The 24,202-nt window shown below is 37.7% G+C and overlaps 1 protein-coding gene across 1 annotated transcript; it reads right to left on the minus strand.

Moving 5' to 3' along the window:
* Positions 1-3,301: 3,301 nt before the first annotated feature.
* On the minus strand, positions 3,302-16,383 carry LOC139727383 (S-crystallin SL11-like). The gene is made up of 6 exons (XM_071638345.1): positions 16,248-16,383; positions 15,631-15,818; positions 9,045-9,140; positions 7,733-7,851; positions 5,392-5,490; positions 3,302-4,375 (listed from the first exon to the last, which is right to left on the minus strand). The coding sequence occupies exons 2-6, from the start codon at positions 15,767-15,769 to the stop codon at positions 4,208-4,210; spliced, it is 621 nt and encodes a 206-aa protein (XP_071494446.1). The 5' UTR covers positions 15,770-15,818; positions 16,248-16,383; the 3' UTR covers positions 3,302-4,207.
* Between the last annotated feature and the right edge of the window lie 7,819 nt (positions 16,384-24,202).

Consider the following 24,202-nt stretch of genomic DNA (forward strand, 5'->3'; position numbering starts at 1 on the left):
AACCATTGTAGAATGAAATGAACAAAATGAATGGATAATGTAATGTAGTACACAGCGCTGACACAAAGTGAGGTCTTTGTTAAAATGGAATGAAAACAATGTTTGAAAATGAATTGGAAGAATTTATGAAATTTGCAGTGAGAACATTGTAACGAGTTGAGGTCTGCTATATTGTGCTAAAAATTGAGTTAGAATATGTTGGATTGAAGTGAGAAAATTGTAAAATATGATTGAGAATATTACCGAGTGAAGTGAGAATAGTTTAAAAAATTGAGTGACAAATTTGTGGCATTGAAGTGAGAACATAGAAATGAAGTAAATTTTTTGTAAGAATAGAACAAGAACTTTGTACAAATAGAGTGAAACATTCTTGAATATGATGTGAATTTTTTTGTGAGAATAGAATGAGAACATTGTACATTAGACTAGAACATTGTATAATTGATGTGAGATGATTGAAAGACTTCATTCAACATATATGTCGTCAGTTTGGAACCAATGGTCAGTATCTTTAGAGCCCTTTTACAATTTTCTACAAATTGCTTGAATTTGATGAAGTAAGCATGGATGTTCTACATGATATTGAATGAGTCTCTGTACAGCTTATTTAGTGGTACGAAAGTGCACAGTATGTCTTGATTAATTCAGTTTATTGTTCATTGTGAAAGGACATTTTATTCTCCACCTAATGTAATGGTTTATTTACATCTTTCATTCATAGTACAAAACATACTTATGCATTCTTTCCACCCAGCATTTATTAGTCTTGAAGAAAATATATGAAGAAATGATCTTTCCATAACTTATTTGTAATCATCTGGTTGTACCGCATAGATTTTGGTTTATAGGAAATCAAAGTATTTTAATGTTCATAATGCATGCTAGCTGCAGAATTATCGTGGCTTTTGTGAGAAAACTTTGAAAATATTAACAGGTGTCTTGTCCAAAGTCTAGTGCCAAAGGGAGTGTAACTATCATCTTCTAATAATAAAGTCTTTATAGCATAGTGCAGTGGAATAATGTGCTCTGTCTTGTGTTAATATCCTTCAGCTCATCTGTGCATCGGATTGTCATTTTTTGGACGTGATGTAACGTGGAGACTGACCTTAAGATGTTCATTTTTCGTTATAAAGTGAGAATATTATATCACATTATTATGTTTCATATCATTAATAGACCTCGTGCAGAATTTAGCACACGAAAAAAGGGGCATTACCTTTCGGCAAGTTTACGATTTCGTTTACACCAACTTTTGATGACGTCATCGTTGTTGGTATATTTTTTCTTTGTTCTTGCATGTATTTTTTTATTTTAAAGTGCAACATGAATATCTTTCTGGGAATTACATTCAAACGCAAACATTAAACGAATATGAGTTTAAATGTTAATTCTCCTGTGGTCATGAATTGAAGACGTCTACTTTACGCCAATTTTAAATCTTGCAGTTCCCGATCGCGATCTTCAGACTCAAACACTGTACAAAGAAACTACCTGTTAGTATTCTTTCATAATATATTGTAATTTTCTTCGCAAAATGCAAATGTCTTGTGTCATCAGTCATGTGTGTATATATGTAAATATACACTGTGGAAGCCAGTTTGGCAATTATCTTTTTTTCTGTTCCTTTTCTTGCCCTCTACATAGGCACTGCCTTCGAGGAAGGAGCTTCAAATAGAAGTTCCTTGCTTTTAGTAAATTCTGTGAAGATCACCTTTCTTTTACAGCATTTTCTTCCCAAGAGTGATCCTTTTCTCCAAGGAACGAAATCACTTGACATGTCCTCTTATAGCTTTTGTCCGTAGTAACCTGTTTGTAAACACTTCGCATAATTAAGTGACGTAAAGTGGTGGTGTGCTGAAGAAGAATGTTGTACGCATTTTGTAATATCATACGGGCAGGGTGGTATAAAGCATACTTTTGTCTCATCATTTTGTGGAAAGGCTATTGGGGTGTGCTAGATATACCGTGTTTGTGGACTAACGCCTGACGACTTGGCCGCTAAAAGCCGTGTATCATTCTATCTCCGAGTGCTATTAACCGCTTCAACTGATGACGTAACGCGTGAGGCATTGTATTCCCCATTGTAAAATACTTTAAATCGTGTTGACTGTCTCCTGAAATATCTCTCTATTCTCGTTATTCGTATGTTGTATGATGTATTCTCTCGTCCTTGTTCAATGTCGAGAGAATGGGGTGTTTTCCCCACTTTGCTGTTTGCTGATTCATGTTTCGAAATATGCACAGTAATCGCGTATAATTTAGTGTTGTACAAAGATAAAACTTTTCAATTTGTGTTTGGATTTGTAGCTTCAGTTTGTGGAATTTACGTATACATGTGTTTTTCAATATACTGCCGAATCACCTAAACGTCCATATAGTAAAGCAATAGATGATGAATTCAAGTACATATGTTGTTTGATATGAATCTTTGTAATAATTGCGTCATTGTAGAGCTAACACTAATACAGGTCGTTATTTATTCGGTAGGATTTCATCTAATTGTGTATATTGTCTATAGTGCTGCATGCCAAGTGTGGACACTAGAGCTTCTGTCATATATAGGGACCTACTTGGACAGTGTCAATACAATATTTGACTTTTCGGATTGTTTCGTTGTTGTATAAATGCGATTGATCTTTGATATTTTTCTGATGTTAATTGGCTCCACTCTTTGTAAATAAAAGATCTAAATTTGCATCCACATTACGTTGTCCTATTTTTGCGGTGTTTTTGTTTGTTTGTTTGTTTTTATGAAAGAATTGAGAGATTCTCTGTCAAAAGCCACTGGAGTGCTGTTAGAGGTCTAACCTGGATTTTATCACGTAAATTTACTACATCACAATGAATCCCATCAAAGTTACAGAGTATATAGGCCTTCCAGGTGTTGCCACCAAAAAGATATATGCGCGGTACTGTAATAATGTGAGAAATTTCAATATTACATGGTTGGTGTTGATGCTATCTCTTTACCATGCTATTCGGTGATGTAGAGTTAAAGAGGAAATCCACCCCCAAAAATAAATAAGCTTCGAATGAAAGAAAGAAAAATCCTACAGAACGATACAAAAATAACAAAAATCGGATAAGAAATTAGGAAGATATGACTAATGACCCATTTTGACGTTTGATTTTAAGGAAAATATTACCACTCCGCATGCATGCTTGGTATTGCTCTGAGAAAGTCAACTTAAAGTCGGTTTGACATTTCGCTTTCATTTGGTCTTTCAGTAGGCTCTATCAAGATCAGGTCATTACTTGGAAGGAGGGATAAAAGAGGAGACTGTGAGTTGACTCAAAATGAACAGGCTCACAATATTTCACATTTCTTTTTTTTTTTATTGAATAGAGTTGCAGCAGATTATTATCATCAGAACATACGCATTCAACAGCATACAAGACATATTGCATGCGCTCAAGGAGATGGGAAAAAAGGAAGATGAAGAACTTATATTAACTTATAACGTATGAACTTATAGTAAAAATTTCCTCAAGATAAGTGTAACTCCAGCCGATGAAATGAACAAAATGCTGGGAATCAGCCGGTAAACGCATTAGTATATTAGAAAATCGCTTTAAAAATTATGAATATTTGAAGTTTTGATAAATTCCATGTGCTGTCTTGATTGGGTGGGAAATAATAAACAATTCGGACTGACCGTTATACAGGAGTAGAACAAGACAATAGACTTATATATTTCACAGTCTTAATATTGCTCCTTTTGGGATGACCTCCGACACTCCATGATGGAACTGTGATTTCATGACTGTATAGTCTACCCTTCATACATAACATAGTGCATGTATCTCTTGGTTAGACTTCGTTAGCTTTTTATGACCTACCCTATGAGCGATAACCAACATATATGATGCAACGCTGATCTTGCCTGTGCCTCTGCTGCCCTATCATCTAGAATAGTATCAACCACAGAGGATACAAATCTATAACGTTCTGCACATATAGGCTTCATTAATGTATTACAATATCTTGAATCAGTCTTCATTTTGATATAATAATATCCTCCCCTTTGTGTAGATATTTTTTTGAACTCTCTAGAAGCAAATAGAAAGATTAGTATTGTGTTCAACTATTGCTGAGCATTCTATTCATCCTTACAGGGGATATGTGACCGTTGATTTCTAAAAATCTTTGTGGACATTTGTAGAAGTCTGCTGCCATGGCAACCCATCAGGTGCGTGAAGGAGAAGCTCAGTACTGACATTTGGGTCGTTTGTCCAGATAGGCCTTGACGCTTGGAATTGCTGAGACGCGCTTACTCAGCTCCAAGAGTTTTGGATGTTTGGCGAAGACTTCTTCGCCGAGATGGTCCTTCCCGACGTCAACGAGGTTGAGGACGTTGACATCAGCAAGTGATGGCTACAGATGTGAGGTCAAAGAAATATCGAAATTTTTCATAATTTCATAATACATAACACTCACAAGCCATTCTCTTTACAAACACAAGAGGCAGACATACAAATACACCAAACTTTAAACCCGTCTTTCTCCGAAGAAACATTTCTCAAGATAGACCCTTTTACCGTGGAACGGCCGAGGGAACATGGACTGAGCCGGTTGACAAGCATATTATGTCATATATATATATCTGTATATATATATCTCGTATATCAAATTTTATGTACCGCAATCGATCGGGTATACATATATATATATATATATATATATATATATATATATATATATATATATATATATATATATGTATATACCCGATCGATTGCTGAACATAAAATTCAATGTGCGACAACACATTCTATATATTCATCGTCATTATGGTATGGTTTTCAGTGGAAGTGACAATTACAATGCAAATACTAACACCAAGAGTAGATACTGTTACCCCTGGAATACAATCCAACAGTTCAATATTCTCAAGCAAGCTAATGGTCATTGAACAAAGAATACGGTAAAAATCTACCTCGAGACGTTCTTTTTCAAAATAATTCACATCAAAACAGACCAGTGTAAAAATATAAGGTAGGGTATAAAGAGGGGCAGGTATGGCTGAAGCACGGCTGGTGTCGTTAAATGTGTTAAACGTCCTAAATGTATTAGATGCCAATAATGCCGTTTACAGTTCGTTATTTGGAAGGTTCGTTATTGCGAAGTTCCGTATTACCGAAAATGACATAAGATTCGTTATTCTCAAGATTCGTTAATCTGAAAATAAAGTAAGGCTCGTATGTATTTTTGAAAGTTCGTTTTTTTTTTTCTTCATTTCTCACATAAGCGAAGCTTATTTCAGTCTCGAACATGTCTAATCAGAGAACATTTGGAATGACAAATCTTCTTTTTTTCGGATTAACGAATCTTGGGAGTTTGATATCGTTGGTATCTCTTTTTTGGGGGAGCTGACGATGAGTAATTTTTACCTTGTCTCCGACGAAGTAGTCGGTAGAACCCAGCATCTTCTCCAGGAATGAAAGGATCCGAGGCGTGGTCTCTTCGACGAATTTCTTCTTCAACTCGGCCTAGGGGTGGTGGAGTGGAAAAAGCGAGAAGCTCAACATTATTTCAAGGTATAAACACTTCCAAGGTTTACGTGTTCTTCTCAACTTTCAGCGTAAGGTCAAGGTTGCTGGTTTGTTGTTATTTGTTCTTGTTTTGTTTTGTCTTTGTTATTGTGTTTGTGTGTGTTTTTATTTTGTTTGCTTGCTATAGAGAAGTGCCTCTAGCTTAAAAAGTAAAATTAGAAAGAGTACAGAACCACTCGGTGAAAGTTTGATGAAAATAAGACATGCTGTTAAGAAGTTACGACTGTCTATATATGAATTTCCAGCGTCATCCTTTCTAGACGGAGACGTCAAGATAATTTGCCATGTTAATACATACAGGGAGGGGGGGGGGGGGGGAAGTGGGCTCGCGCCCCCACTTTTTTGAGAAGGTTATATATATATATATATATATATATATATATATATATATATAAAGAGTTTGTTCGCAAAAACCGATAAGTCCATTTTTGAAGATTTTGAATTATGGTCTCTGTCATAAAGTACAAAATAATACCTTTTAAATGATATATTGGTCACTACATATAAAAGTACATTTTTGAAGTTATGGTCAAAAGAAGCAAAAATTTTCTTATTATTCTCTCTATTTTTCTTGAACTTTAATCGCAAATATCTCCATTTGGCAAATTTGGACTTATCGGTTTTTGCGAACAAACTCTTATATATATATATATATATATATATATATATATATTTATATATATGGTCTGACTTTTTGCCCCTCATTTGCAGAAAAAAAGAAAAAAATATGTAGACTTACTTTTGATTTTGTTTTTGTTTTGTTTTGTTTTGTTTTTATTGGTTTGTGTTTTGCTTCTCACGCGATGGTGGTAGAGAAGTGGCAGCCAAAACTATGAAGACTTATCTTTTTTATTTTCTTATGTATTTATTTATTTATTTATTGTAAGTAGATTTTTGGGATGAATTGGCAGCCAACAATATTACGATTCATTATTTTGTTTTTCTTGCCAGCAGATTTTGATAGACTAGTGGCAGCAAAATGTACCCCCTCCAACCTGAAAACTAGTCTACATTCCTTTTCCCGTAAAGTCGACCCTCTCACTTTTGAAAAACGTAGCGACGCCCATATGATACAATAGTCTTATCAAATCAAGAAAATATAAACAGAATTTCACACAAATTTCAAGGAAGCATGGATAACACTTGCCTGGCCAGTCTTCTAGTAACAGCTTGGAGGAATACTTACTTTTCATCGAAAATGTATCAAAACTTTTTCTTTCAAGAAACAACACCATTGAAGCTTGAGAGTGGAGTACCATCGAATACTCATCTTCATAAAGTTCAATTTTCCTCATTAAAACTTTTTTCATTTCAAGTTTCATTGAGTCCAAGCTATATTAAGTTTACATAAAGTCCAAACGTGTCTCATTACACGTCAGAAACCTGTGGTAAAGGAACTTTCTTTGAGCTGCAGTCTAGGAGTGCAAGATTTCTTTGGCAAAGTCGTGATACCTGAATACAAGAGTAATCAACGGAGAGGTGATTCCTTTCTTTTTAAGATTCACGATTTAAAAAAAAAAAAAGACTGTCACTCCCCATGATAAACAGTTCGGAAAGGTACCGAAATATGATATGTAATCAACAGGGACAAAGTCAAAGCACAAATGAGCATTAAAACTTACTTTATGTTAAACCAAGGAGGTACTAGGCTCGCCTAGTACCTCCTTGGTTAAACATTGTAGGGAGAAAAGAATGAAAATTGAGAAGTGAAATTTTAAGCAAAGAGAATCCAGATATATATCACTACTTCTTCGCATTTATATGCGCCGCGGAGCAAAATGATTGATACGTGAATATTATGAATATCGTGATGTATATCATAGTGTCATCTCTACGGGTGCACGTCACGAGACCGACACCCACGAAACATACAGCCCACGAGTCATACAGCTCACAAGTCATGCAGCCCATGAGTTATACAGCTCACGAGTCATACAGCCCATTAGTTCAACACTATATAAGCTAACAAGACTCACGAGACCGACACAATAAGCCCCGTGTTGTATCTGTCGAACTCGTGGGCTGTTTTCACCTATAGCAGTATAGTGTCGAACTCATGTGCTGTATGACTCGTGAGCTGTATGACTCGTGGACCTGTCTTCAATGTCGAGCTCGTGGGCTGTATGACTCGTGGGTGTCGGTCTAGTGGGATGACCCCATCTTTACAGCTCCATGATACCTTCTTCGTCTCGTCCGTCTCGTAGAAGAGGAATCTATACGTCCCCTCGTGAAACTCGTCGCAGGTCTCGGCCACGATGTCAATGAAGGTTGACTGCTGGTTGTTGCTGCCATAGAAATCTGTGTAATGCAATCAATAATGAAGTAGCCCCGTTACGAAAGAGAATTCCGGACCACTTAAAGGGATGGCATTCGGTTGAGATGGGGCCTCAGGTTTCCAACGGGGTTTTTTTTTTTGTTGGTGTTGTTGTTGTTGTTGTTGTTGTTGTTGTTGTTTTGTTTTTGTTTTTACGGTGATTTTGGAGATAAGGAGAAATCTCTTTTGAATTATGAAAGGCAAAGAATCATCAGAGGAATTCAGAGTTTATTTGATAAAAATTGGTTTTGAAATGGCTGAGATATAAACCTAAAACAAAGCGATCCTAATAAAATACGGGACCCATTATTTGGATCGCTTTGTTTAACTTTGTTTTTGGATATCTCAGTCATTTCAAAACCGACTTTCATCAAATGAACTTTGAATTCCTGTTAGAATTGTATGCTCTTTAATATTTCATAAAGTGGTCATGGTGGTTTCGAGTCTCGCAAGAAAACTAAAAGCTGAATCCTCACCTCAACCAATACTATACCATCCCTTATAACAGTTACTCTAAAAAGAAAGTGTAAAATCTTACAAGCCTATCAGCAATAATGATAATAATGATATACTAATGATAATAATTATAATAACAATAACAATAATAATAATAATAATAACGATAACAATAAAAATTACATAAGAATAAGGGAAGTTCGGATATTGTGAATTTTTATTTCATTCGGTAATAAAAGATGCTAACAGTAAACAGTTTCTATATGATATGAAGAGATCCGCCATAGTTGGTGGGAACTAGGAGTTTGATAGACGTCTTGTCCTTTGCCCAACGACCGCTCTTGCAACGCGCAGATCAGCCGCACGGACGGTTGACGGCCAAGCAACAAGCGATCGAAGGAATAAATGAATGAAAGAATTAATAAATTAAGAAAAGAAGTGAGTAAATATTTATTCAACTCACTTTTGTAAACACACGCAAACACACACACACACACACACACACACACACACACGAACACGTAGGTACGTATAGATACTCTATGCATATTAAGAACAAGCGTTAACATTGGACATTGCCTTCACTTTGTGGGTCACGATTCCACTTACCTATTTACGATGAATCAATAGGAACAGATTTGTGCAGGTTACATACAGACAAACATCACATCAAACAAGGAAACCCACAAAGAAACTAAAGCACCTCAGGGGTGTATCTCACCGAATTCCCGGGCGAGGTAGCGCTGAATAGCCCGGCTCTGCAGCATGATTGGCTGTCCCTCCACTTCCAGGATGGGTACCTGGCCTAGCGGGGCTTCTGTCGGCATAATGGATTGAAAAACAAAAACTGACCATTGTATGTAGGCCTATCAATCAATTTTGACGATGTTGTCTGACATCACGTTCACTCACATTTCCGTTAAAAAAAGTATCCCAAGACGGATAGTTTGCAGGAGCTTGTCCCACCTAGGAACATCTGACATACCAGTAATTAAGCATTCATTCTGATGTATCAAGACAAGATGATGATGGTTGTATAGGCCTTATAAATCATAACTTGGTTTTCGAAATGAAACCAATGGCTCATAACAATGATTCATAAACCAATTACCAATAAATTGGAAACACTTGTTGGCAAAAAGACCTACATTCGTCGGTTTAGCGATACGTGGCAGGCTCATTTCAAGACCACACAGTTCCTGGCATGCAAGACCAAGAACAACTGACACTCATGAAATCTCTGAAGGTTCCCAGGCCACTGAAAACTAGTCTGTCACATGCTGGACTAGCACAATTAAGTAATCCAGCATGTTAGTTCAGCAGGACCGACTATAGCATTTTGTGATAGACCGCCGACAAATACATACGTTTGTAGGCAGTTTCCAGTGTGGGTAGGCCCTTTTAAGGGCCACACAAAGAAAGAATACGTAGTGTACAATCACTCAGTGCATGGGGAGCATTACAAAATGTACTAGTCTGAGTGCCAAAGCCACTTTTTGGGCCTAACCTTGTTTTACCGTCCACTCAATGTTTTTTGATGGTTTTGCCCTATTTCGACGGTGCTGAATCCGAATATGGATGATGCAACTCTTGCATCCTTGAGGGTTTTGAGACATTCAAGATGGCCGCCAAAATGGCCGCCCAAACCGGAAATTCCTATATTCCCTTCTAAATGTTGAGAAATTGAAAACAATTGACGCTTTTACCCTATTTCGAGGGTGCTGAATCCGAATCTGGATGATTCAAGTCTTGCATCCTTGAGGATTTTGAGATATTCAAGATGGTCGCCAAAATGGCCGCCAAAACCGGAAATTCCCATGTATTTCCTTTTAAATGGTGAGAAATTGAAAACAATTGATGGTTTTACCCTGTTTGGAGGGTGCTGAATCCGAATCAGGATGATGCATCTCCTGCATCCTTGAGGATTTTGAGATATTCAAGATGGCCGTCAAAATGGCCGCCAAAACCGGACATTCTCACGAATTTTATTGTCAATGGTGAAAAATTAAGAACGTTTTGATGGTTTTACCCTATTTCGAGGGTGCTGAATCCAAATCTGGATGATGCAACTCTTGCATCCTTGAGGATTTTGAGATATTCAAGATGGCCGCCAAAATGGCCGCCAAAACAGGAAATTCCCATGTATATCCTTTTAAATGGTGAGAAATTGAAAACAATTGATGGTTTTACCCTATTTTGATGGTGTTGAATCCGAATCTGGATGATGCAACTCTTGCATCCTTGAGGGTTTCGAGATATTCAAGATGGCCGCCAAAGTGGCCGCCGAATGACCGCCAATTAAAACCAGAAATTCCGATGTATTTCCTTCTAAATGGTAAGAAATTGAAAACATTTGATGGTTTTGCCCTGTTTGGAGGGTGCTGAATCCGAATCTGGATGATGCATCTCCTGCATCCTTGAGGATTTTGAGATATTCAAGATGGCCACCAAAATGGCCGCCAAAACCGGAAATTCTCACGTATTTCTTTGTCAATAGTTCAAAATTGAGAACAATTGATGGTTCTATCCCATTCCGATTTCAAAATGGCCGCCTAAACCACTTTCCACGTATTTCAATTTTAATGTTTCGCAATTGAGAACAATTTTATTGATGATTCTACCCTATTTCGATCACTGTGCTGAATGCGAATCTGGACGATACCACCGTTGCATCATTGAGAGTTTGGAGATATTCAAGATAGCCGCCAAAATGCTCGCCAGAATGGTGATAAATTGATAACAATTGATAGTTTTACCCTATTTCAGGTTTTCGTCAATGGCAAAATCTAAACCCAACCATACTCTGCTGATAAACGAACGCATATTGTACATCCCAGTTTGAACTTGCTGTACAGTGAAACCAGCTTTACCGGATATCTTGGAGTTTGTAAGATACAGCTGTGCCAGGAATGAATCCTGCAAGACTACAGATGAGGTTGAATATTTGAAAGATTACACTGTTTCATCTACATATCATGGATATGTTTTGGACACTAACAATCAGTGGACAAGACATACCCATCTCGATCATACTGTGGTAGTGATGTAGAGAAGTTTACTGAGATTCCCAACATTACCTGTTTTAATCCATGAACAGTTTTAATCGTTTCATTCATGAACACTCACATTGGTTAATTGGTTTATATTGGTGGTCTAGATGACATTGTTGAAGACAAGTATATATATATATATATATACAATATGGGGCGACAAACCTCGTATCTACAAAATGTCACATGTTCAGGAGAGAAAAACAAAAACAAAGACAAAAAGCAAACAAACATGGCAGCCAAAGCACTGTAACAAAGAGAACCTTTCCTTTGACATGCCATGAGGGGATGGAAAAATCACAGGTAACGCGCAGTAAAAAACAAACAAACAAACAAACGACAACATGTAAGGTAATAGTTGATAGTCCAGTACTTATGAATATCATAATCACGCAGAGTGCTTTTGAAATTACCCTTATATTGATATCTACTATAGTGGTCATGGATGCAACCATTTGTAGTGACGTAATCAGAATATGACACAAGTTTCATAAGAGTACGCGGCGAGACTCATAAGAATACAAGACAAATTTCAACACCAAATACCAGCAGGCCATAATTTGATTGATTGATTAATCTTATTTTCCGTATAAAAACAACAACGGCTGGATGGCCCATATTCAGCGATGCCAACATGGCATCGCTGGTCTTCCATGGGGTCCAGAACATGGAAGTTATACAGTCGCATCAGCCAGATTCGGATTCAGCATCCTGGAAATAGCTTGGAACCATCAATTGTTTTCAATTTCTCACCATTTAGAAGGAAATACATGGGAATTTCCGGTTTTGGCGGCCATTTTGGCGGCCATCTTGAATATCTCAAAATCCTCAAGGATGCAAGAGTTGCATCATGCAGATTCGGATTCAGCACCCCCGAAATAGGGTAAAACCATCAAAAAACATTGGGTGGACGGTAAAACAAGGTTCAGCCTTTGGCACCCAGACTATACTGCATAAGGAGGATTTTTATGGTTTCCGTTTGGATCCCTTTTCAGTTGGGAGAGTTTACTTTGTGAGAGAACTTACACTTACAAGAATACCTGGTAAGTACTGATGGTAAGAGTTACAGTGGCGTATCTAGGGGGGGGGGCAAGGGGGGCACGTGCTCCGGGCGCCACTCCTTGGGAGCGCAAAAAACGAAAAAACGAAAAAAAAAAGAAGAAGAAGAAGACAAGAAAGAAAAAAGAAAAAGAAGAAGAAGAAAAAGGGAAAAAAAACCTCGCCCGGACGGGGGGAAGGGAGAAGGGGGGGGGGGGGGGGGGGCAGAAAACAAAATCAAACAAGATAAAACAAAACATGATGATGACGCAGACAGATAGCAATGTTTATTGTGTTCACACAAGAATTCCGAATTCCATGTTTTGTAAGCTGAAATACAAAAATAAGGCCGTCACTATATCTTGATTAGAATCGTAAGATTTAATAAGCAAAAAAAAAAAAGACAAGAATTCCATGTTTTATAAGCTGAAATACAAACATTTTCGGCTCGCTCGCTGCGCTCGCTCGCCAAAATTTATCCAAAAAAAAGAGAGATAAGAACAAAACGTGACGATGACGCAGAAATATACAAATTTCGGCTCACTCGCGCATACTAATTAAGAGTATTTTTCAAGTCCTCAGTTTGTTGGTATGAATCGTTATCTATAAGGTCGTCACTATATCTTGATTAGAATCGTAAGATTTAATAAGCAAAAAAAATGACAAGAATTCCATGTTTTATAAGCTGAAATACAAAAATTTTCGGCTCGCTCGCTACGCTCGCTCGCCAAAATTTATCAAAAAAGGATAAGAACAAAACGTGATGATGACGCAGAAAAATACAAATTTCGGCTCACTCGCGCATACTAATTTAGAGTATTTTTTCAAGTCCTTAGTTTATTGGTATAAATCGTTATAAGGCCGTCAATATATCTTGATTAGAATTGTAAGATTTAATAAGCAAGAAATGACAAGAATTCCATGTTTTGTAAGCTGAAATACAAAAATTTTCGGCTCGCTCGCCAAAGTTTATCCAAAAAAGAAGAAGATAAGAACAAAACGTGATGATGACGCGGAAATATACAAATTTCGGCTCACTTGCGCATATTAATTTAGAGTATTTTGTCAAGTCCTTAGTTTGTTGGTATAAATCGTTATCTATAAGGCCGTCATTATAATCTAGATTAGAATAGTAAGATTTAATAAGCAAAAAATGACAAAAATTCCATGTTTTGTAAGATGAAATACAAACATTTTCGGCTCGCTCGCTGAGCTCGCTCGCCAAAATTTATCCCCCCCCCCAAAAAAAAAGATGAGAATAAAACGTGATGATGAAGCAGAAATATACAAATTTCGGCTCACTCGCGCATGCTAATTTAGAGTATTTTGTCAAGTCCTTAGTTTGTTGGTATAGATCGTTATCTATAAGGCCGTCACTATATCTAGATTAGAATTGTAAGATTTGATAAGCAAAAAATGAAAAGAATTCCATGTTTTTGTAAGCTGAAATACAAAAATTTTCGGCTCGCTCACTGCGCTCGCTCGCCAAAATTTAGCAACATTTATTTCATTTAAGTCACCCTCAAAAGACCCCTTTTAGGTGCTTGAAAAAGCATATCATGTGGACTTTTTCAAAGTCCCTACCGGGATGGGGTTGGGGTTGAACACTTTTTCAGAAATTAGGTGCGCAACTTTCGCGCTTGCCCCGGGCGCCGTTTTCCCTAGATACGCCACTGAAGAGTTAGGTAAGTTTTAAGATCAGAACTACATAGGCAAACCGGCGATTCTTTGACACTTTTACAGATTAATCTTGATCGAAATTTTATTTCATGGTGTATTTTTTGAAGTTGAAAAATTCTTTTTTTGTTGTTGTTGTTGTTGGAAGAACTGCTTCTCCCCAAGGGGAAAAAGGCCTATCGTGTGACGATACGACGGCTGCACTGTTGACGAATATGAATACCTGGACGCAGTGTTTATCCAGCGTCTAAGTATGGACGGTTGGTATTTGTACTTTTTATGATATCTTTTAATGGCTGCTTAGGAGGCATTGAATACAATACTAACAAGCAAACACGGCACCTAGTGGTCGAAGTCCCCTTGCACAGATGAAGCGCGAGGTGGTTTAATAGAATTATACAGTTCGTTTATTTGAAGGTTCGTTAATCCAAAAACGAAATAAGGTTCGTCTAATTCCAAAGGTTCGCTTGTACGCACCTTCCTTTCATTTTCGGATGAACGGAATAACGAAGCTGTTTTTCATTTCCGGACAAACTTTCGAAATAACGAACCTTCTGAATGAAGCAAAAAATGCTTGGTTAATGAACCCTATTTATCCCTTTTCTCATTTACGAACATGTAGATATAGGGAATTGTATTTTTCGGAATGAAGATCCTTTGGAATAACGAAATTTATTTCATTTTCGGATTAGCGAACCTTCGGAATAACGAACATCATTCACAAGAAGCAATGAGGATGACGTGCCTTGCCTATAGGGGCACAGCCACGGCAGCCTAGGGACTCGATACCACGTATATAACTCGGATTGACAGTCTGTTCTCCTGTCTCCTCTGGCCACAACAGCAGTATAATTTATAGCAGAATATGATGGCATTAATCGTTTTTGCGCTTTCAAAGTCTTAAAGCTTCACACTTTCGTGTCCAACTGATCTTTATTCTAATAAAACGATCAGCGAGCTGAAGATCGACAGTAAAGGAAAGCCATATAATGTGCGGTCAAAATCATTAGCTTGATGGAAGCCTTTATAGAAAATTAATTAGTATCAGAGCAATAAGTCATGAAAATTTGCAATTAGTTATGGATTAATCTTGGGCTACAGAGTTTCACATGCAAGCTCTATCTCTATCCCTTTTTATAATTAAAAACAAAAACAAATTGGTAGGACTTGAAATGATATAACTAATAATAAATCATAGTATTACGTCATACGTCTGTATGTGTGTGTGTGTGTGTGTGTGTGTGTGTGTGTGTGTGTGTGTGATCCTTTTAGTATTCAGAATCTGTTCACAAATAATCTCACGGTACGCGGACCACATAGTGTCCTGGGGTTACACTGACTCCGGTGTCCTACAGGTACAGAGAAAGGATGAGGGTTAGGACTTGGCTTGGTTTCCGGGTTAGACTGCACAATAACAAATCATTTTTTTTTTTTTTTTTGGGGGGGGGGTGGGGATATGGCACTATTTCTTTGTGTTGTTCTATCACCCCCCCCCCTCACTCTATCTCAATCCGCCAATAACGTCGTTGGAAGGACACTCACTCTTCTTGTCTTCGGATTCAGCAAAGGCGGTGAATTCATAGCGCACATCGTCGAACTCGACGCCTTTTAGGGCGAAGAGGAGCCGGGCGATCTCCACTCGACCTCGCGCGTCGAAATAAACCAATCTGTAGGACGGCATCTTTCTCACGTTTCTCGTCTTTTCTAGAAGATAGGAGGAGATTTATGGTCTGAAAAAAAAGAAGAGAAAGAGGAAAGGGGGAAAAGGGAGGGAAAGGGAGGGAAGGGGAGATTGATAAGAAAACAAAAATGTAATTAAATCAGCCACTTTAATTTCATTTGCTCATTGAGCTAATATGCACCATCTAAATATACGCGGTGTAGCTCTGATGTTATTCACACGCCCATTTCTATCTCCTAGCAACCTACGCATAATTACCCTATACTGATTCAACGTCCCACGGATGCAGCTTTGGGCGTGGTGAAACATTTCATTTAAAAGCTTCTTTTTTTTTTACCTTTACCCTTATGAATTCTCTACAAAGATTATAATCACTTTTCATGTCTCAAACACAGAAAGAAGGGTACGCAAAAGCAATCATAAAGCATATTGCAAGACAGCGAGTTTTCTCAAAAACGAAAGAACCACTGTCACTTACCAGATTGGACGAACAGCAGGAGGCCCGTACAGCGCAGTGACTGGTACAACAGTGTTCCGCCAGCGAGCCAAACCTTTACCATATAGGAGGGTCTACCTGAGAAGACGAGACGCGATGCCTACCATAATACGCTGACTCTACCCCTTCTAGGGTTTCAACGTGCTCAAGCGAACCATTCATATGCAAGCAAGGCGACCCTGGACAAATAGGTCGGTGCATAGGCCATCATGACGGAGCTATTTTTCCTTGCCGCTCTCCGTGTATTTATTTTTGTTTTACACGCACCAAGATTGTTTGTCGAATGGTAATATCTATCTGTACACCAAACGTAAGGCGTTTGCACAGTATAACAATGTTGATGGTAAACTGCACAACCTGCTCAAAGCAAAAAGTAGTGTAGGACACTGTCCATCCGAGCGTAGAATGGAATGGGCAGAAACTGGCGATGGCGCGGGTGTACAAACTGAAGGCTTCAAGTTTCAAATAGGGACTCGCTTTTATAAGTGGACATCAGTCTGTATAATAATCTATGATACTGGAAAGAATTGAATTCATTTTTCATTCATTCATTCATTCATTCATTCATTCATTCATTCATTCATTCGTTTTATATCATTCTTCAGATAAAAATTGGAAAATAACAAGCATTCATATATACACAATATGTGCAGGTATAAAAATGTTAAAAAGAAGCCACACGTTAGTCCTGACATCTTGAAGAGATGTTAGTCTCGCCGTAACGCCGCTGGCGTACTTAAAGACAAACGTTAAAGGAAACAAAACCCAAAGAGAAATGTGGACTGAATGAAAGCAGCAACATTAGTAGAAAATAATCAGTGAAAGTTTGAGGAAATCGGACAATCGATGCAAAAGTCATGAATTTTTAAAGTTTTGTGTTGAAACCGCTGGATGAGGAGACTACTTGAGTTTATGGCATCATGTGTGGGCTCCAATTATAAAGAAAATATAAAGAAAATTAGACATGATTTAACTTTTCTAGCATAATGAAAGAGCATTTGACTAACCGCTTTCAGAAAGCAGGGGGAATTGATAATTACTATCCTTAACATAATTATTATGTCAGTTTCAAGTTGTAGGGTTTTTGTCATAGTTATACACTCTGGCCAACTTTTACAGTCTCCCGACACTCTGAATGTGAGTGTAGTATTCACAAATCCCAAAGCTTAGCACTTCAACGGAAAAAATTCTGAGCTAACACAAAGAAGAGTTTACCTTGGGCTGGGCTTTTATTGTGACGCCACGGAAAAGGCTGCCATGTTTGCGTAGCTACCACGCGTCTGTTCAGTAGTTATGTAATCTTTGTTATGTCAGCTTTTAGCAGCCCCTGCAAATCACAGCCTGCACAATTCATACTAATTGCACGTTAGAATACAATGTTAATTGATTTTGCATAGATGACTTTGTTAAAAATTTGTTGCAAATCATTTCATATTTCACGTGTTGATTTGAATATTAAAGACACTTTGCAATCATACTTGTGTTTCTGACTTTGTGTGTGTGTGTGTGTTTGTGTGTGTGTGTGTGTGTGAAATGATATGAATTTTGACCGTCTCGCTGTTTGTACGCGGCACTGTTGTATTTACAATGAGGATTGCAACGACGCCGTTCTGTGACTAAGATGACCTCGTTTACATCAAGAAAATTGCTGTTGTTATACCGAGGATCTGGCCGGCCAACAGTTTGGTGTTAACGCTATAGACGACAGACATCTGTTGTTCCGCTGTAATGCTTTCTCTCCTTATCGGGTGGTAGAACTACAGGAGAGCGAAACAAATAAAACATGACACAGCAACGTTGCTGAAAGTAGTGCATTATCGTACCAATCTCCATTATATCTTAGGTATACCTTAGGCCCTAAAGTTTCTGATATTCGCATAATAACATCGCTAACAGAGAATGCCGCTCGTGTATGAATATTGTAAGTCACTAATAGAGTAAACACGGAAGCTCAGGTGGCACTCTGCACAGCATTAGAAAACTTAACAGCCTGTCTGAATTTCGATTATGTTTTCTTACTGGCGCTTCTTCAACCAAACTGAATGCGATTGCAATATTTGACATCAAGAGGGTATAAAGGGGGATACCATTCTCCTTATTGACCTTCAGAACCACCTCTCATTCTCGTTTACTGAGGAGTTTTTTGAGAGTTCCATCTTGAAGATCAAAGGCTACGATAAGAAGGGGGGTGGTGTTCCCACCTCCCTGCTATAAGGGAACACGGCATTTTACGTGCACTTCCAAAGTTCTGGTATTCTCTTAATAATACGTTATTGGACGAGCTAAATTAGAGGTTATATATCCAAAGCGAATCGGGTTTTTTTCAAGCTTCTCTGGTGTTTTAAGCTGATTACTTTAGATTTCTATTCTGTACCTCTCTGTTCTATGCCTCTCTCTCGCTTTTATCCTCTCTGAAGGTCCCCAGGCAGGTTGGTGATTATTACCCTTCTGTAAATAGATGATATATTCATAAGGCGTCTCTACCCATGAAAGATCATGATTTCAAAGACGTTGAAATCGGGCAATGTTCACTCATGCAAATGCCCTTGTCGAAGGAATTGACATACCCAAGCACTTCAGTATACAGCTGCTGTTTGCTAGTTTCTCTTTCCTTCATCTTTATATATTTATATATATAAAGATAAAGGAATATGTGTGTATGTATACATATATATATAGTGTGGAAGATAGTTCCCTTGGTCCCGAACGTGCGCGGTGCCTCATTGTTGGTTGCATATATATTGAAAGAAATTGGCAACGTCCCGCCTCAGTCCAATTTCTTTCAATATAAGACATATATATATATATATATATATATATATATATATATATAGTATAAATGTCAACATGCCCTTTGTTTTTTATAAAGATAAGATATATATATATATATATATATATATATATATATATATATAGTATAAATTATTGTAACATTGTGTAAATTGAAATACGTTGATTTTTATGAAATTGTATTTATGTCATTTGTGATTTCAATGAGAAAACAAACAGATATAGGAGTATCATATTGCAGCGCAGTTATACAGTTTTATGCATATAGCATGCAACTTTTATCATTACATTTAATTTATTTAGCATTTCAACATAAAGTACAAATAGAAATTCATATAACATGATATACAGAATGTGGTGATTCTGGGTGCATACCGCCGGTTATGCCATGGGAGGAAAAGGCAAACTTAATCACCGAGGCTCGAAGCCTTCCTCCCCGACCAGTGCATGTACCTCGAATCAGCTACTAATATGTCAATACCAAACTAGTAACTATATAATGATAATAAAATAGACACAATGTCAAATAGTACATTATTACACAGAAATATGCCCTTCAAGTACAAATAAACAGCTGCTGTATAGAAATGCACCCTATCATTCTTTACTAATCATTACTAATTGATTACTAAACAAAGATACGCAAATAATGTGAGTATGATGAGGGCATCATGGAAAAATATTACATTCTTACGAGGAGCTGATTTTCATTTCTTTTTGATATGAACATGACAAGGACAAACGAAATACACGGTGTATATCTTGACACTTTTCTTAACAAAACCTAGTATTTCATTCAAAATGTTACTGTGAATTATAGCTTGCAATCTGATGACTGTGAAACTATTTCTTCATCTCCAAATGTAGTCTCGGGCTATAATGGCATCGAGCATGACTTTAAGCCGTAGAGGAATGCTAAACATTCAATTGGAATGCCTTAGAACCCATACATGTGTCGTTGTTCAGAGTGACTTCCATAAACAGCGAAGGGAGTTTCGTCCAGAGCTGTCGATGGTTGCATTCACTCGAAAATGAAACTTAACAAAACAAGACAAAAAGGCGAGGAGGAAGGGAATTGTTGAGGGACATTCCGCAAATAAGGTGTTTTCTCGCAGTCCTGCTTTAAAAATGTTCAAGGAAAATCCGTTTTAAAATACAATCAAACAAGCATTATTACGAAAAATTAGTGAATTTCAAATTTCACGTTTTCAAGATCAGTGATGTCGATCACAGCCACATAGGCGAATTACAAGAAAATTTAATATTAACGTCATCACTTGGCAAGCCTCTAAATTGCTAACAGAAGAATCTTGACTGAATTCGAATCGTTTGTTTTTCAATACATAAAAAAAAAATGAAAAGTTATTTCTTTCACTACCATGACAACATATTCTTCTACAGTAGATATTCGGCAATTCTTTCTAAAGCCAATCGAAGAGTATAAGTGAGGTATATAATGACAATCAATATGTTTCATCTCCACATATTATACGCATATTGAACTGGTGCCTAATATCACTCTAGATTATTCCAAACGCATGAAATGTTGATGTGTACATTCTTGATTTGTGTAGGATTTCAACTTCTACTTGCTTAATTAGCTTTACTCTCGTTTTCTAAAGGCACCTAGAATGCGGAGCTGTGATTCTTTTTAAGTTACAGAAGAGAGAAGAATGTGAGGCTTCAGATCATTCCCAGGGGAGGAAACACATACTGAGTATCTTTGTTTGTTTGTTTGTTTGGGAGTTTGTTTTATATTGTGGTCGCTCCTGTTGTTTTGTACGTCCTCGTTTGCCTCAAATAGCAGCAAGTATACTATGTCATTATTTTGCTTGAGATCCGGCATTTTGGAAGGTTTCATTTGACTAGGAATGCCAACCACACCCATAGTTCGGTCATGTGATGGAAAATTAGGGAAACTGCTTGTTTCGAAGGACCAATTAAGACAACGGATTTTGTCAAAGGGGTGTGGTCACAGTCATTTGCTCCTCTGATTGGACGATATGGGATTGGGGAAATCTGTTAAAAGGGCGTGTCAGCAATGACAGACCATACTGAGTCTCTATATCGAAGAAGAGTCTGTGACACATGGACGAATGCATTAGAGTGTGTAAGTACTCCGCTGCTACGAGTGTGTTATCCTCCCTCCATTGTAGACCTATCATCAGTGACACAGCGGGTGCTAATGCAGAGCGGTTACAGCTCGTTATTCCGAAGGTTCGTTTTTCCAAATTTAATTTTCGGATGAACAAATCTTCGGAATAACGAACCTTCGGAATAACGCCACAAATTTTCGGATTAACGAACCCTTTTTCATTTTCGGATTAACGGACCTCTAGGTATAGGGAATTTGTGTGTTTCGGATTAACGAACCTTCGGAATAACAAACCTTCGGAAAAACGAACAGCACCCATGCAGAGCTAGCCTTTTGACAAGGCCCTCTCGCTGTACGCTTTAAGAAAAATAGGTTCAACTTTGCACCTTTTAGACCAGTGTCACAATGGGTGAACCACTGAAGGTGCAGCTTTGCACCTCTCCGGTCTGAAAGGTGCAAACTCGCACCAGTAAAGGTGCTTGCCGTATGACATCGGCCTGCATGATCTTTTAGGTACAAAGTTGAACCTACTACTTTTCTTAGTGTGTCTAGGGAAGAGCGAATAAGGGCGAGCGAAGCTAGCCCAGCCCAGCTGACCCAGCCAAGCGCTACAACGGGAGCTAGGTGTGTGCAGGAGTGACACACAAAACATATCCGTCGCACAATACAAATAAATTTGAACAAATAATGTACTTTTGATTGGAGCTAAGGATGATTCGAGTGAAAATGATAATTTTCATCATGCTTGTCACTTCCTTTGTTTTTGTTTTATTCTTCTTTTATCGAACTGAATGGGCGTGTTCACACGACAGGTATAAAGATATCGGACAGGAAATCGGACATAATCATTTTTATTCTTTACGTTGAAATAAATGCATATAAAGTTCACATTACATTTTACTTTTAAACAATATACAGAATAAGAACACGAAACACTAACTTTTGGGGAGACATTGTATTCGATCAGACACGTCAGAGGAGTTCACGAGACATTTATCTACACTTTTGTCTGCGAACGCCGTTGACAGGTAAAAGAGTTTGTTCGCAAAAACCGATAAGTCCATATTTGCCAAATGGAGATATTTGCGATTAAAGGTCAAGAAAAATAAAGAGAATAATAAGAAAAATTTTGCTTCTTTTGACCATAACTTCAAAAATTTACCTTTATATGTAGTGACCAATATATCATTTAAAAGGTATTATTTTGTAGTTTATGACAGAGACCGTACTTCAAAATCTTTAGAAATGGACTTATCGGTTTTTGCGAACAAACTCTTACGATTTTGCTGTTTGTGTAAGCTTCTGGTTTACTTTGTCTGTTACATTTCATAAGTGCATGCCCTGCAAATAGAACTACATATCCAACATGCAATGTTGTTGTTGGGGTTTTTTTCACATCATTCTTATCCTCTCTTTAGTCATGTTCACAATCAGCAATAAAATCCTTCCGGAATAGTGGACGTGCAACCAATCAATAAGTGACATCACTAATCCAAACTGCTGGCCCTCTGCCAAAGTACCAAAGGTTTCCAACAATATTATTGTCATTCATGTTTGCAAATCCTTTGCTGGAGAGGCAGGAGGGAGTTGGAACCGAAGTGGACCCCTGGAATGGGATGAAATTTCAATCCGTTTAAAGGACACATGTTGATCTGAAGTGGTGGTTTGACAACTAAGAGACACCAAAATGACTAGGTCACTCTGTACTTATAGTATAACCAATTTATAGATTTTCAAATGTAAGAGTCTGAAAATCATCCGGGGTTCTTCTTTTAAGAGACGAAATGGGAATGGTCAAGGCTTCGTGAATAATGCTTTGCATTGACAGTTGAAAATGTTCCCCTAATGTATATTCAGCCAATTAAAAATGGAAGAACAGAAAATACTGAAAATACTGAAAAATAGGTAAAAATTGAGTACATCAGAAAATCCCTTCATAAGATGTGATTCTGGCAAGTTTTTGGTCAATTGCATGCGCTGTCTTGTGTGGCTTGGAACTCGACAGCAATTTGAAATTGTCCAGAAGGAGAACAATGTAAAGAAAACACACTAATATAACGATTGAAAAGGTCTTCAGATTCTATAAAGACTACGTCATTCCCTTGGCATATTACCAAGATTATATTTTGCTACAGGCAAACATTATCCTCCGTGCCATCGAGAGGAACCTGGCCACGTGCTTCTTTGAGTTCATTCTGAAATGAATATAAACATTCGAAAGAAGTTTGTATGCACATTATCATTTTTGTTTTCATCAACAAAGGCTTACCTGGCTCTCACCAGGCCTAAATAACGTGGGCCGCGGAAAAATGAAGAAGGTGCTGGGCCGATTTATCAAGTCTGTGAAACAGGATATAATTTACATAATTTGCTCTCTCCATTTTTTTTTTTACGTGTTGTTGTTGGTCCCATGGGATATTGAAGTTTCTTCTCTTTTCATAGTTATTTGTGTACAAAATCTTCTCAATGAGATTCATTTTCGCGATGTCGTCAAACACGCCATAATGACATTACTATTTCAGAGTCCGCCCTCTTTGTCAGGTTGCACATCAGGATAGAGGTCGCTCGTTAACTTCCTGTATCGTTCCAATGTTGATAGGTGTGAACAATACTTCTCCCTCGTCAATTTTCTTGTACAGACGTTCTCAGCAACATTTTTTTGCTAATAAGAGTGCAAACCCAAATCTTGCCCTTGCTTCTGCTGTCTCATGACCTGGGATAGTCTACGTCAATCAATGATAAATTTTCCAACAGTACAACTCCATAAAATTCTGCACATAGTTTTAAATATGTATCATTATAACTATAATCTGTCATGTTATTCATATTTCTCGTTTACATCTAAATATTGCTGCGAATCTAAACGAAGATGGACATGACAGTACTGTACTACGCGAATCTGAATGCTAAACGTCATATCTCCGTCATTGCTCGGGGCCTCGGGCCATCATTATATGGCATAAATTTGAAAACGGTTACAGAAGTTCCCCTTTGTGGAATCTGCTACAACGCAAGGCAAGCTGGCAAGGAGATGGTCAGTTTTGGCATTTGC

Source organism: Diadema antillarum, unplaced genomic scaffold (genome assembly GCF_040938485.1).
Source record: "Diadema antillarum isolate AM-2024a unplaced genomic scaffold, OU_Dant_1.0 scf00000017, whole genome shotgun sequence".
Taxonomy (NCBI): Eukaryota; Metazoa; Echinodermata; class Echinoidea; order Diadematoida; family Diadematidae; genus Diadema; species Diadema antillarum.